The following is a 16,400-nucleotide window of genomic DNA, read 5'->3' on the forward strand; positions in this document are numbered from 1 at the left end:
ACCTTCACTTAATTGGCTGCGAGACTAATTAAGCTACAGTTCTTTAGTATAATATATGTAAAGGAACCCGAGAACACTACTATCCATAAGTTTCTCGAGTGTGCCATTTACAGTATGTTGTATTGTTGTTCTTAACTAACCCTTTACAAAGAAGCTTAAAATTATTCCAAGATCGAGATACGAATATAAAATTTCACAGAATTACCACTATATAACCGTAATGCTGATAACATGTATGATGTATCTACATTAGAACAATAATATAATTTAAATCCAAAGTTTACTATATTCCTTTGTTGAGGGACGTGTTCTAATTAAGTAGCAATATCAAATATGCATTGCTCAAACAAAGAATCAAAAGAGTTTGAATATGTTTGGTTTACTTTAATTAAAAAAGCTGCTGCATGTTTTTAGAATTATCTAAACAAAAAGAAAAGTAATTAATTTTTGAAATAAAATATATCAAATATGAACGTTTTTTATGTCTTCAATCTTCAAAGTTATTTTTTATTTTGACAAAAAGTAAAAGTAACATTATCGTACAACACTTCATATATACTCATTTCATATCATTTATATTTCCAAATTTGTGAATATAAAACCTCTCTGCTCAATTTCATGTAATATATATATATATACCATTTTACATATTTAATTATATCGTTTAATTTATTCATCCTCTCAATATATTATTCACGTAACATCTCTAACATCGAGTTAGGTTAGAATCTTATTTGATGCAAAACTGAGAGTTTGCCATCTTTGTCAATGGAAATCAATTTTTTTCTTTCAAGAAACGCCGTTTGCGGTGAAATAGGTAATGCAAACAAATTATAAATAAATTTATTTATTAAGGTACGAAGCCATCTTGCACTTGTGATAGTCTAAATCACCTTTTCAAGTTGAAGTTGGCGATTTTCATTTTCAATACCACATTGTCCACACGTACGACAAGTACAATTCAGAGCAAGAAGGTTGACGCGCCATTCGCAATTGCGGCATAAAACATCAGTTCTTTCACTATCCGCATGCGCATGCAAACGTGTGAAGGAATAGAGTACATTTAAAAAAAAAAAATCAAATAAAAGAAAGAGAGAGAGAACCTAGCTATATTTGAACTTTGTCCCCTCCCTAAAACTTTAAATTATGCAACATACTATTTCCTATTTCCAACAAGAAAGGGATATATAATTGGAACCACCCCTTGACCAAATTCTGGGCTGGTGTCAATTTCCCTGAACTCATGTCTAGAATCTACAACTAGTGGTATTGGGAACTCGTTCTTTTCCACTCCACCAAATGCCGCAAAAACTGCCCAACCTGTGAAAAAAAAAAGTATTTTTGATATATTTAGCTTGGATATAATTCATCGTTCACATGAAAAAAGAATATGAATCATGTTGGACTGAGAATATTAAACCTAGCTATACCTCTGTTGGATCTTTCAAAGTGTAGGAAGCATTGGTTTCCTTTGGAATTTTAGAAACAAGAATCCCAACCCCTTGGCCCCTTCTCCGTAAAACCTGATTATATTATATCCAATATATCAATAATTTTTAAATAGTAATATACGCATGGAATATACTAACACAATAATTTTAACAAGGTGGTGGTGGTGGTGGCATTTGTTAATTACCTTAAAAGCATCTTCGTCAGTTCGATCATCTCCAATATAGACTGGAAATACATTATCAGAATTAGCATATCCTGAAAATACAAAAATAATTGATTAAAAAAAAAGTTAGGACATGTATAGGTCATGAGCATCGTACCATCATAACATAACACCTTTATTTCTCAAACAAATTAAGAAAAGTTGATGATATTTCTCTGCATGAACACTACTTACCTAGTGACTCTAGCAAGAATTCCAGAGCCTTGCCCTTGTCCCATTTTATGGTAGGTCGTATCTCTAGCACTTTTCTCCCTTGGGTTAGCCTTAGTTTTGGGTACTCATCGAGCACCAAGCTAACTTGTTCAGCCAATGCGACCCAATTCTAAGGAAAATAATAATAGTATTAGCTAGATATAAATGAATATTAGCCGTGAATTAATTAACGTGTTTGGTGCGCGTGCGTGTGTGCAAGTGGTGCGTGTGAGCTATTATATTGAATATTTTGTTAAATGTTGGTACCTTTTCGTCAACACAGCGAAAGTGCACGGACAAGCAAAACTTGTTATTTTCTACCTTAGCCCCCGGGACAGACTTTGTTTTTTCCACCAGGATATTGTACACCTGAACCCATAATAGAACAATGATAACGGCACAGTTAAAATCGTATATACGCTATGTATGTGTTGCCAAAATCATATGAGAAATTGAGAACTGAGATTCAATAAATAAGTGGACCAACCTCATTGATCATGGGTAAGAATTCACTCGCGGGTTGCAATAGCACTTCTTCATTTCCCTGATGAAAGAAAACATGATGACAAGTAAGGACAACATGATAAAAATCTTGGTTTCATTATAATTTGGTTATGGGAACTTTTCTCACTTTCTTAGTACTTCGCCTATTTGTTGGTCCCTTGATGTCCATCCCATGGCTCCCAGCATAGTACAGTTCTGCCAATCTTACAAAACTATACACCTAAAAAACGTTAAAAACAAAATCCAAATTAGTTCTGAGCAAGTAATTAATAATAATAACAATAATTTTTCTTAAAAAAAATGTACCTTGTCTATGCACCTTCCACTGACGATGGCGGTGGGGAAATGCCTTGCTAGGTCCTTTAACGTGGCCCTCATCTGATTTATTAAAAAAAGGAAAATCGATGAATTTGAGGTTATTGTATGAGTGGGAAATTAAAAGAAGAAAAAAAATGAAGAGAGAAGAGAAGAAAAGGTGAACCTTTTTAGTCATGTATGCTTTATCTGGATCTGCAACAATTGGGGAGAGAGTTCCATCATAGTCAAGAAAAGTCACAATCTGCTTCCCTTTGGAGTCACACACAATCTGATCCAACATGTTCAGTGCCGAAGGGTGGTAAAGCTGCGAACAGAGTCAGGTCATGAGCATATTTATACAATAACACCAAAAGGTTGGGTTCAATTCAATCCAATCGATCACACCATGCAAGTTGTTAAAAAAAAAAAAAAAAACAAGGCTTGTATATATCTTTATGCTTACAGTCCAAGGACTAATGGGGTCTTGGTTTTGTTGCGTGGATTTGACTCGAGTGGGAGAAGAGGCTCTCATTGAATCAATCCATGTGTTAACTTTGGTCCCATCTTTGATTAAGAGCTTTTTCTGGGGTAGGCCTAAGCCCAAAACCCCACCAAACAAGGCCATTATTCTGGGCACTGCGGCTCTAGGTAGAGCATTTGAGTTTGAAATCGACATTGCTAACTCCACAAGCGTGTTATTAACACGTGATGATTTCCCAATAGGAGCCACCACAATATTCTTGTTCGTCATTCTATACCAATTTAATAAGAAAAAAAAGTTGTGGGGAAGGAGTGAGTGAATTGGGAATGAGAAATAGAAAGAAAGGTCACCAAGTTATAGGCAGAGAATAAGAACAGAGGGGAATGGGAATTGGTGTGTGGTGGCTGCTTCCTCTGCACAACGTGGGATTTATAGGGGAAATAAAGTTTGAAAAAGAAAAAAAAAAGAAAAAAGAATAGAAAATAAAATGCACTCGCTTTCTACTCGTTGGTTCAAGTCACGTATTGCGAGGGGTGGGTGGTCAATTTAGAACTTAGGTTACACGGGCATAAACCGACGAAACTAGCTATCACCTCTTTTCCATGGCCTTGTACTTTTCAGTAACTATACTAAATAAGAAAGTTGGAGGGACCACACAATAATCGCTCAGGAACCTCCTTCTTTTTAAGTTTTTTTTCTTTTTTTCTTTCAAAGAATTTTCACAATAATGTGGAACTTTTACTGATAATGTTGTTTCATAGCCATTTTGCCACTAACTTGCCTTTTCATATTTTATTAAGTTTAGGAGTATGAAAAAAATTCAAATTGATCAACTAATTCATAATTAATCTGATTTGTATTGAAAATTTTGATCTATTTTTAAAAAAAATTTAAATCGAACTACTTTATAAGACCGCTTCAGTTATCCAATCTATTTTTACAAAGTGAATCAGTATAGTTCGGTTTGATTTTTTTATAAAATCGATCTATATATGAGTAAAAAGTGGATAACTGCATCGTACCGAACCGATTCAATTTCAAAAGAATCGATCCATATTAATCAAACCGATCCACTTTATAAAAAATAAATTGATTAACCAATCCACTTTTATAAAATAGTTTGGTTCGATTTAAATCGATTTTTTGAAAATCGATCCATGAACACTCAAAAATAAATTTTTTTTTGTATATAAAAATAAAAATAAAGAATGATGGTAAGTCTTAATAATGTGAATTTAGAGTTATAAGAGTTCCATATATATCTAAATTGGACATAGAGTGAGAATTAAAAGTATTACTTTCTTTTATAAAAACTGACTTAATAAAAAAGGTTATATCTTTTAATTAATAAAAAAATAATGTGAACCACTTTGTCTTTATGCATTAATCAGGGGATTTTCTTTAAAAGAAATAACCACTGACTAGAGTATCAACCGAAGGAGAAAAATAATCCCAGGAAAATGGATAATAAAGGATTTTATTCAGATTCTTATAGATATTGAGCACTATTTACCATTTTTAATGGTTATGTTATGAGTTGATATTTTTAAATGGATTAATTTATTTATAGGGGAGAGTTTAACATAGAAAGGCATCAAATAAATTAATCCATTAATTACCTAAAGGAAGAGCGCCGTAATTACCATGCTTAACACAATGGTGAACTGCTTAACACACATTTTAGGCATGTAATTTGTTGCCACATTTTTTTCTTTCCCTTCCTTAATTACCTTCTCTCCCTAAACGATCTTTCTAGCCCTCTCCAGTCTCCATCACGAAAGGTGTTAAAAGTTCCAAAATGCGTAGCTGTGACCACATATATAATATATTCGTTTTCCATTTTTATTTTTTTGGGTGACATGGCATCAATAGTTTCAAATTTAATTTTTCTTCATGAGTACCTTTTTATGTTGCAACATAATTTAGAACGTAGGTACTAAGAAACAGCATCGTAGCATAAGTTAGCACTCGCCCCTTGTATAGTTTCACTGAAATAAAAACAAGCAGCTTCAACCTAACTTGTATGGTGTAAGCTTCAAAACCAGCGGCACAAAATAATTGCTTCATTTTCCCACTTTCTTTTGTTTACTTTCACCTCTCTTCCCTCTTCCATTAAGTATGTTAATGATAGGAATTTATTCATGTATATTTTTCATACGTTTATTCAAAATTTAGTATAGTTAGTTAATATATATGCTCTTCATACAATTACATTTCATTTTAAAGGCTTCACGATAACTTTAAGACGCGTATCTAAAATATCTATATTAGATGTATTTAATGGAAAGTGCTATTCCTTGGAGCTTTTTGTGTGACAAAAAGGGTAATAAACTAAAGATTTTATCTTGTGCGTTACTAATAATGACATGTAGGAGGAGAATTAATGTAAGAGTAGAACATGAGAATGAAATGTGATTTGTCATTGTGATTTTCTACAATGTATTTCACCCTTTTCGGTTTTTTTATTTCCTCTCTCATTATTCATTTTAGGGCCTATCATAAATATCTCCTTAGACAAAAGATAAAAATAAGTTAATGTTGTCCTTAAAGCACTTATATACATTCTACAAATTTTTTTTTATCTCAGTGATCAAACATAGCCTTTGGGTTAAATTAATTTATGTGAAGTAAACTAAACCTTGACTATCATTATATTGAAAATATTTTTTTTTACACCATATATTGAAAATATTTAAGTTAAGCTTTCTTGAAATTTATTAACATTAATTATCTAAAAATAACTAACTAGACTAAAAAATTACGGAGGAAAGATGCATATGATCAACATACGGGTCATAGATATTATTTGATAAGTTGATTATATTTATGTAGAAGATTATGGAAAGTTTGAACCATGTAGATGTCTTACAAATAAATAAATAAACAAATATATATATATATATATATATATATATATATAAATTAAGTTGAAAGGAGATGTTCATAGATGGAGTAACAATAATATTGGTTAAACTCTTCAAAGAAATTATTTTCATGTTTGACTGAAATACTCCTTAATAATAAATAAAAAATGAAAAATTAATTTGTCTGGTAAATTTGGATAATTTTTTGTACAACAAGAAAATAATTAGAAAGAGAAGAAAAAAAATATAAGATAATTAGTATTTATAATCAAATCTTCACGAATTATCATTTTTTTATCGCAAATATTATAGTGAATTATTAACATTAAAATAAATTAATTATTAAAAGAAATTGTAAACCCACGTGAACTTTTAAGTAATTATGTGAATTAAAAAAATTCTTTTGATATTGACTATTATACAAACATATATACAGAAAATATTCAGTGAAGGGCAAAAATAATGTTGCCATATAACTAAACACAGATGATCAAAATAATTTTAATTTTATTATAAATAATGAAAATATAAATAATATAATTTTTAAATGATTATATAATTTTAATCAGCCTTTAATTTTAACCATTTTAAGAAAATTAATTTGTTGGCTGCATATGTAAGGTTTTTTTTTTTTTTTTTTTTTTTTTTTTTTTTTTTTTTTAACTTTCGAAAGGACAATGCATGTGTAAACTTCAAGAAACTTCCCCATTTTGAAAATGAGAATGGTAAGGTTATTTTATCTATTTTTTTTTTTCATCTTACTTTCTTTTCTATGACTGCTTTCTATTTATTTACTTCATATTTCTCACTTTTTATATTAAATCATTTATCACAAATATCGCGTTCTCTTTCTCTCTTTTCTTTCCCATCCCACCATATATATATACTTAAAATAGAGTGTACGTTTACATTTTTCTTTTATTATATTGTATCTAAAATGGAGTATACATTTACATTTTTCCCCTTTATTAATTTGTTTCTAGACCACTCCTTTGTGTTGTAAAGTAAAAGAAAATACTTGTCAGCACGCTTCTTTTATACCGAAACAAATTATAGTATAAAGTACGAAAACAAAAATAGTGCAAGAACTAATACATCTTAAGTATAGTCGCTACATTCCATACTTTCATTGTTCATAACTTCATATTGCTATAAGAATGGCAGGCACACAGAGATCTATTAATTGAAGTTATATATATATATATATATATATATATATGAAACATATAGTATATATATGTTAAAAGCATTTTGGATTAATTTGAGTGAAATCACTTAAAAAAACATATTTTTCTTCTAATATATCTTTTTTTTTTTTGGTTAATTCAAGGCTTGAATCAAAAGTGCTGTTTAAAATAAAGTTCCTCATTATTGACAAGTCTCTTTCGTCCCATTTACATGTCACAACCTTCTATTTTTCTTGATTGGTAGGAATATTATAACGACAATAAAATTTGAATCTAAGTTTTTAATTAATCTATCTCAACTTCTACCAAATATTTGACTAATCCTAATTTAATTATTCAAAACAATAAAATTACAAATATATATATATATATATATATATTGTAATGTAATAATGACACATTAAATAAAATTCAAAAGTATATTATTAAGAAAATTAATATTTTTTATTTATTAAAATTACAATAACAATAATAAAATTTAAAGTTAAGATCATGTGGATAATAATCTATTCCTTTCATCACTATATTAATTTTAGTGGTTCAAGGAAAAATTAAATTCATATAATTAACTAATTATCAAATTAATTTTAAACTCATCACGCATCTATTTTTAAATCTATAATTAACTAATAATATGTCTATCTAGAAGATAAAAATAAATAACAGGTAGTCCTTTAATTTTCTGAATCAGAATTAACAAGTAGTCTTTGAATAATTATGCAATTATTTTTCGTTGGGTACATTGAATAATGATTATATTAATTTGCACGTTCAAATTCATATAATATCCTATGTCTGGACCTAACCTTCCTAACTGTGACTGTTTGTCAAAAGCATAGTATCTCTCGTATATAAAGTATATGGAATAAGCCAACCGACCCAAAGTCCTTTTGCATTGTCTATAATTATTTGGGGATTTGAACATCCTACCATTTATGTCTCTGTTGCTTAATCAGGTCCTTAATTGAGAATGATAGAATATTTTTCTTTTTTTCCCTCCTAATTAACTCTGGCCAAATGCTAGTTATCAAGTGCATATAATATTTTTTTTCTTTTTATAAACTTCGTATAATCATATCCTTATTTACCCCATTCATATTGAAAATTTAAAATTAGAAATGACTTTAATTATATCTGAAAATAATTTACCACATGTTGAAAATAAGAAAAATTCAATTATGTCTAATAGCAACCCGAAAAATAACAACACGATAAATTCAAAAACAATTAATAATTGTTATGATGGACTCTTAATATTATCCTAGAAAATAAATTATGTATTTAATTTAATTTTACAAAAACTAACTTATAAAGTGGTGTTTACTTCTACTTATATAAAGTTTTTATTTCTAGTCGATGAAATTTGAGTCGTTTCTCAATAATACCTTATGTCTAATATTATTAAGTTTAATATCATGGATAAATGGTGAATAACATTTTGTTATAAATTATTTAAGATATGAAAGATTTGAGTTTTTCTTGTTATAAATGGTGAGTAATCTTTTATTATAAATGGTCAGCATCTATTAAACTTATATGAATGGTAGGTGACGTTTTTTTATAGCAAATATAGAATAACTTTGATATTTGTCTTAGAATGCAAATTATAAATATAATTATATCATTTATACCATATAAAAAATTCAATAGAAACTTTTTTAGAATTAAAAAATATAAATTCACTCACTCTATATTCGATAGTAATCCGATTGCATGTGACTTAATAGATTTAACAACAATCAATAATCGTTAAGATATACTTTTAATATTATCTTAAAAAATGAATTATGAATATAATTCAACTCTATAAAATTAAATTAAGAATTTTTTCTAGTTATAAATTTTTTATTTGTCTTATCTAGTTATTTCTAGTAGATGAGACTTGAATTTTTTTTTCTAATATATTTCCTATTTAATATTAAATTGGGCTTATAAATAATCTAGAATAGATGGAATTTAGATTTTCTTTAATACTTTAGCTTATATCTAACATTATTGGATATTTTTTTTTATAAAAAAGAACACTCATCATTGTGAAACAAACAAGAGCAGCACCCAAGGTTTCAAATTCATACAGTTTCCGTTCACATGGAGGTTAGCATGAAAGCATCTCCAAATTAAGCCACCGGTTTTGAGCTTTGACTGAAAGTAGATAATGAATTTGTAGATATTGAACAAGACAATTAATGTGGTGTATGAGTGTTACTTGCAAATGATGCATGATAGATCATCATATTAATGTATATATATGAAGAGTAATTTTTATTTTATAAATTAATTATATAAGATTTAGTAGATCTATATAAGATTTAGGTTTATACAAGGTCGATCTTAGCATAAAGTTAATGATGATGTTTGTTTTGGATTCTCTTAAAAAAGATATTTTATATTAATATATTTATATAAATTGTTTCAAGATTTAAAAGTCAATATTTGTATTTTAAAAAAATCATTATTAAAGGTGTATTTTAAAAATATATAAATATAGTTACTTTTTTCAAGGTCTATATTTAAAAATATTTTTATTTTTTTATTAATAATATTATTATTAATTAAAAAAAAATATCACTTTAAGATTTATTTTAGATTTAATACAATATGTTAGATTTTCCCCCCTAAATTTATAGCTTATATTTTAAGATAATATTAAAATTATTCTAAATATCTTTAAAAAAAAAGAGTCACTTTTTGTTTATGTAAGATTTGTGAAAATGAGTTAATAGGCATGTTAAAAAATCACAGCAGATCCTTAGATTCTTGACTGATAAAATGCTATATTGGTTAGATGCAAAGTTCATTTACATCAGTCTTTTAAAAAGTGATTTATGTTATTTTATTTTTTGGTAAATAAAAAAACAATCAATTTGATATTTTCTTTATATGAATTTAATATCTAAAAAAGATTAAATTTATGAATATTTTGTTTTATGGTACTACAATAGCAATAGTCATCTTTTAAAGAATAATATGATATTTGAATTTAAATCTGGGAAAAACTAGTGGTATTTCACGTGCAGATCCTTAGAAAAAGCGAATTGTTTTTGTAGAAAAATAGGGTTAAATGATTAATTAAAATTAGGGGGACAGAGAACATGGTTCACTGAAGCATTAATTATTAGTATTGGTGACGACTGACGATACATTCTAGAACTGGTTTTACGTGGGTCTGGAATTGGATGGAAGTGATTAGGAAACATACCAGGTTAGCAGAATATGAAATGGACATAATTTAGGTGAACCAAACTGCCATAACTGCTTATGATATTACAAAGACGGTGGACTTTTGGGGTCGTGTTTGGAATCAAATATTTGTCTGTGTTATAAACGAATAATAATAAAAGTCAAATAATCTGACTAAGCTAGTTTCTGTGGTGGTTCCAAAGGAAATTAAGAAATGGAAAATGAGTGAGAAAACGACAAAGGAATTTGAGCAAGTAGGGTGCTTTTTCCCTAGTACGTGACTGGGTTCTTATGTGTAAATTTCCCAGTTGCCCCCCTTTCAAGTTCTTCAATAAAAATGATGGGATTGATTTGATTGGTTACTGTGGGACCTTTAAAAGGTAAGAGAGGACTAGTATGGGCACGTGTATTCACCATGCCCTTATTGCTATTGCCCCACTTTCATTCACCTTCTCTTTCTCTCTAATCTCTATGCCTTCTGCTTTTTCATTTCTTCTCTACATTTTTCTTTATGCATACCTTTCCTTCACCAAAATTTAATTTCAATGCACTAAATCACAATTATAACCCTCATTGCAATTATTATTTTGTGTAACTCCCCTCATATCAAAATCAAACCAAATAAAGATAAAGAGTTAAAAAGAACTTTGTAATAAAGTTATACAACAAAGCAACTCATGAGATATTTATATAATAGTGCCAAATTTTACAGAAGAATACAAACATAAACACAAATGCAATTCTCATGATTAAACAACTTGTATCACACTACTAAGCTCAAGTCTCTTATTATAATTTTTCGTACTTTGCCTGATACTTTATAGGCATACAGAAAACAATGAATAAAACCTCTTTATATGAATATTCTAAAACAAACATATATTGTATAAAAAATAGAGCAAAATCTCATTAAAAATGCTCTGTTTTATTACATTAAGCAAATAATATAATTTTAACAATTTTAAAAAATATATCATAATTTTAATTTAATTTATTGTTATTTTATTGTCTATCACAATTAAAATATCATCGTGTCAGATGAAACCTTACATGTGTGTATATATATATATATATATATATATATATATATATATTTATTAATATACTAACATTTTTCTTAAATGTTTTTTTGTATACATTACAAATATAATTTGTAACAAATAAGTATTTTAAAATTTTAAGTTATATTGATATTAAATTCATAATCAAAAAATATTTATAAATATATAAATTATATTTTAAACTTATGATAAATAATTCACAATTTGACAAAGACTTTTTATGTACAAATATTTTAAAATATACACAATACCTAATTTTATAAAAAAAATTACATTTTATTGCATATAATATGCTCTCTTTTTTTTTTTACTCATAATTAAATACATACATATTGATACAAAATATTATATGTGAATAAAATTTCTTTTTTTTTTTTTTTGAAGAAATTGAGTTTTTGTTAACTTTATTTAAAATTTGAGAATTGAAAAGGTTCTAAAAAAAAACAACAAAATAAACTTGTATCATGATTGTGAAACGAATTGGAAAAAAATTCTTCATCACATTAAAGTTGTGTGGAATTTTGTTTTTCTCCCGTCGACCATATACTTAGGGAGATCCCTTCCCCCCTCCCCAGGAATGGCCTGCCTCATAATTATTTGAAGCTGCAATTTTTAATGCAAAATTACTAATAATAGGATCATAATCAAGATTCTTTAAAAATTATTTTTAATAAAAATCAAAATAAAATTATTTAATCTACCTTCATAAATAGGATTTTAACAATATAGGTGTACCTGTCTAAGGGCACACTCGTAGTCTTCTAGTAATTGGAGGGCCGAACGAGAGCTTCGAGTTGATGCTTTAGAGGGGGGAGGTACCTGCAAAAGGCACTCCGACGCTCAAGTCAGGACAAGCATAATTCTCGAGAGTAATAAATGAACAGTGACATACCTCGTTTCGTGTGACTTATTTATACTACCTGTCATGGGCCTGAGCGGGGTGGGCCTTCTCTGACATTTACTGAATTAGGTAATACGATGTTAATCGGCTGGTTATGCCTTAATTGCGTGTTGTCTTTTGTTAACCATGATTATCATCCTAACTATTCTCTATTGGTCCTTGGCCGAGCCGACAGGGCACGACCGAGACAACCTCTTTGGCCGAGCCGATAGGGAACGGCCGAGACAACCTCTGGCCGAGCCGACAGGGCACGGCCGAGACAACCTCTCTGGTCGAACCGATAGGAAGAGGGTTGAATTCTCCATGGTTCTCGGCCCCTTACCGAGCCAAAGTAGTGTCCAAACTGCAGCAATATCTGATAGGACATGACGTGTCGGTCCACGTGGCCTTAATCGCGTGCTTCCCCTTGTTAATCATGATCATCGTCCTAACTACTGTCTGGCTCTGTCGGCCTTAGTCGAGCCGATAGGAAAAGGTCGGGACAACCTCTCCGTTCTCGGCCTTTGGCCGAGCCGATAGAAAAAGGGTTGGGTTGTCCTTAGTTTTCGGCCCTCTGCCGAGCTGAGGTCGTGCCGAGAATTGTATCAAAGTCCGATAGGACATCACATGTCGGTCCACGTGACCGATAGGACACTTCTGGTACAATAGGTATTGTGAGTAAATTTTTATTGAAAAGTGAAATTATCACCAATAAATTAATTAATTGTTGTGATTATTTCATTTTTATAATAATTTTTATATAACTTAATTATATAAATTTTTATTTTAATATTTATGTAGATTAAATAAGTTTTTTTAAGTGCATCTATATAAAAATAGAATCCAGTCAAAGCCGCCATACGCCTCTTCCAGTGATGTAATTTTATAATGACATTTAATCACAACTCACTATAAATAATTTTGATTTTTATCAATAATTATCTTAAGAATTATATAAATCGTATTTTTTTTATTAATTGATAGTGTAATTTTTTTTACAATCATAATGCACGAGGGTTAAATCCTAAAAATATTATAACGATAATAACGAGGAATAATTTTTAAATTTTTTATTTTTATTTTTATGTTAAAGTATGTTCTATATATATCTGATGAAAATATTTATATAGAAAATATTTATATCGAAGATTAAGGGTGTGTTTGTATTATTATTTGGTTCTGTTTAACGTCAAAGTATTGTGAGAGAGAAGTTCCGTTCAACGTACTTTAAAATTCGAGAATATTATAAAACAAACATGCACTAAGTTTGTATAATTGATTAGTTGATTAGATTTACGAAATCCAAGGTTTGATAGATATTCAAATTTCGTATTTGAATGTAATTGCCCCTTTTTGCCGTCCAGTCCAACACCATGGGTGGCATGCATATATTGACCATAAACTCCTTTACTTTTATGGGCGATATATGCCATAATGCTTAATGCATGAACCTCTTTGGGTCAAGTATAGAATCTAATGCTTCTAAACATTCTATGCCATGCCACAGAATATGTAGTATCTTTCAAAATAATGAGAGGTTCCTTGCTTAGGAAATGCAAGTTATGGTTTATAGAATAAAGTCCCTATTTGTCTAAAGTTTACTATCCATCTTCATACTCTTATAGCATAAAAGCATCCTTTTGTTTTCCAGTTTTCATTAGTTTTCTTGGTTTAAGTTGAACCACAAGTCCCATTCAAATTATATTTTATACTTATTTCCATATTCCAATTTCTTTTAGAAAACTTTACGCACGACAAGTAACGTTGTATATGTATAATATGCTGACGGCCTAACAGCCAAAGAATCCAAATAATGGGTTATCAATTGTCATGAAAAATCAGGAAATTAAACAAATATCATTTACTTGTGTTTTTATTTCTTGTTTTCAATTTTTAATTACAAAATTGTTACGATTTGTTTTCAAATATTATTATTATATTATACTCATATTAGAATATAATTAATTAAAACAATTATTAAAATATTTCATTTTATATACAAATCCTCCACAAAATCAGCCCATTAATATTTTAAAATAAACCACTCATAATCGATTAAAATAAAAAGTAGCGTAGGATGTTATACATTTCTTTTGTGGGATTTAGTTTGGGTGGTTAGCTCCTTTAAATTATATATATATATATATATATATATATATATATATATATATATATATATATATATATTTTGTTTGAGATAATTTTTCATTATCTAATGAAAATCTAGTTTAAAATTAAAGAAACAATAAATTTATTTAATAAAATTGTAAAAAAAATTAATAAGTTATTTATATAAATATATGATCAGTACTTTTTGTCTTTTATTTATCTTTTAACTTTGTTTTTCTCTTTTTTGAACACACCAATAATGTTGTATTATCTTTTTTAATATTATAGATTTTATATTACTTTTGTATGAAATATATATATATATATATATATATATATATATATATATTAAATAACATATATATTAATATTATATTATTTATTTTATGTTCATACTATGTTTTTTCATCTGATAAATATAAATTTCATTATTCAATATGATTTATTCCATAAATATACAATATAAAATAAATTAATATATTAAAAATATATACTAATACTAATATGGCTCGTTTATATTTATTATATAAAAATCAATTCAATAATAAATTATATATTGATTCACTAAAAATTATTATTATTAAATAAAATTTTAATTTATTAGTTTTAAACTAGATTAATATTGGGTAAGGAATTAAAAAAATAACTAAAATAGCAACATAAAAAATTTAGCTTAGTGATTAAAATGATAAAGTTTATAATGATTGTCATATATTCTAATTTTCATAGAAGTTACCACCCAAGTATTTTTGACAATTTTTCTTCTATACACTTCCAAAATTTGAAACACTCTAAGTTTTTTCATTAATAATACTTATTTATTTATTATTTAATTTTATAATTAATTGATCTGGTTTAATTAATAAATGTTTTAATTATTGAAATATATATAATTTTATAATTAAATGTTTTATTTGATTATTTAAGAGAAGAGAAGTGTAACCTTGAGTTAATTATTTTTTTTACTTTTTAGTTAAGTGAGGAGTATTAAGAGTTAATAGGGGGAGTTGAGTTGGTTTGACTTAATGTTTCTCATAATTTCCTTTTATTACACATACGCTTTAAAGAATTTGGAGAATTAAAGTTTGTGGGAGATCACCTGGGAGATCCGTGCTCCTCATTTAATGTTCACAGAGGTAAGGGAGAGTGAGTAGTGTTACTCTAGGCATGGAGTATGTGCTAGGTAATGAGATTGAACTCAATCTCTTCTTTGTTACAAGTGTTGTATGAAGGGAAAAGTATCGAATCATGTTTTATCTTGTGTTTCTATTTTTCATGTGATTTTTCGTTGCTCTAATTGATATTATTAACATGTATATCTATTTAATCTCGTGTATTAAACTAATCTCATGGATCTTGAATTGCTTAGGGGTTCCTACTAGAACTCTAGAGGAATGCATTTGATGATTGTATGAGGAGTTGGTATGAACATGTGAATATATGTAATTTGTGTATTTTAGAATTGTAACATGACTTTTGGGATGCTTTTACCAATTGCAATCATAACTTTGATGATTGATATTTGTTGTATGAAATTCGCATTTTCTGTTATGTTGTGTTTCTGATATGACATTGAGCACCATCTTGGACTTGTCGAACATTGTAATGGTTAAGAGTAAAGTTTGCTCTTTGTGCCATTCGTGCCAAGTGTGGGTTTGTCCATGTTGGACATAGGAGTTTTAGGGGCTTCTTGTGATAATTTCGTCAGATGTGAACTTGGTTAAGTCAGGCATGATCAATCCTAGATAAGAGTAACATATGTTCCCTAGATGCATCACATTGGGTGATGGGTGGCTACTGTTGGGCTCTACTCTATATTGTGTAAAGCTTTTTCCAATTCTGACCTACCTTTGCTTGTGTAATCCTTGTACTATGTGATGCTAATAATAAATTATGGTATATGAAAATATTATAGATGCAATTGTGAGAGACCTATATAAATCAATTGATGTGCTCCGAAAATTGGTATA

At 28.3% G+C, this 16,400-nt stretch overlaps 1 protein-coding gene across 1 annotated transcript; it reads right to left on the reverse strand.

Moving 5' to 3' along the window:
* Nucleotides 1-821: 821 nt before the first annotated feature.
* Nucleotides 822-3,559, reverse strand: LOC109788220 (putative trehalose-phosphate phosphatase C). The gene is made up of 10 exons (XM_020346903.3): nucleotides 3,132-3,559; nucleotides 2,853-2,993; nucleotides 2,678-2,749; nucleotides 2,499-2,591; nucleotides 2,355-2,411; nucleotides 2,135-2,236; nucleotides 1,850-1,997; nucleotides 1,637-1,707; nucleotides 1,431-1,523; nucleotides 822-1,320 (listed from the first exon to the last, which is right to left on the reverse strand). The coding sequence occupies exons 1-10, from the start codon at nucleotides 3,417-3,419 to the stop codon at nucleotides 1,261-1,263; spliced, it is 1,125 nt and encodes a 374-aa protein (XP_020202492.1). The 5' UTR covers nucleotides 3,420-3,559; the 3' UTR covers nucleotides 822-1,260.
* Nucleotides 3,560-16,400: the final 12,841 nt, after the last annotated feature.

This window comes from Cajanus cajan, chromosome 9, assembly GCF_000230855.2.
Source record: "Cajanus cajan strain Asha chromosome 9, NIPB_CcT2T_4, whole genome shotgun sequence".
Lineage (NCBI taxonomy): Eukaryota > Viridiplantae > Streptophyta > Magnoliopsida > Fabales > Fabaceae > Cajanus > Cajanus cajan.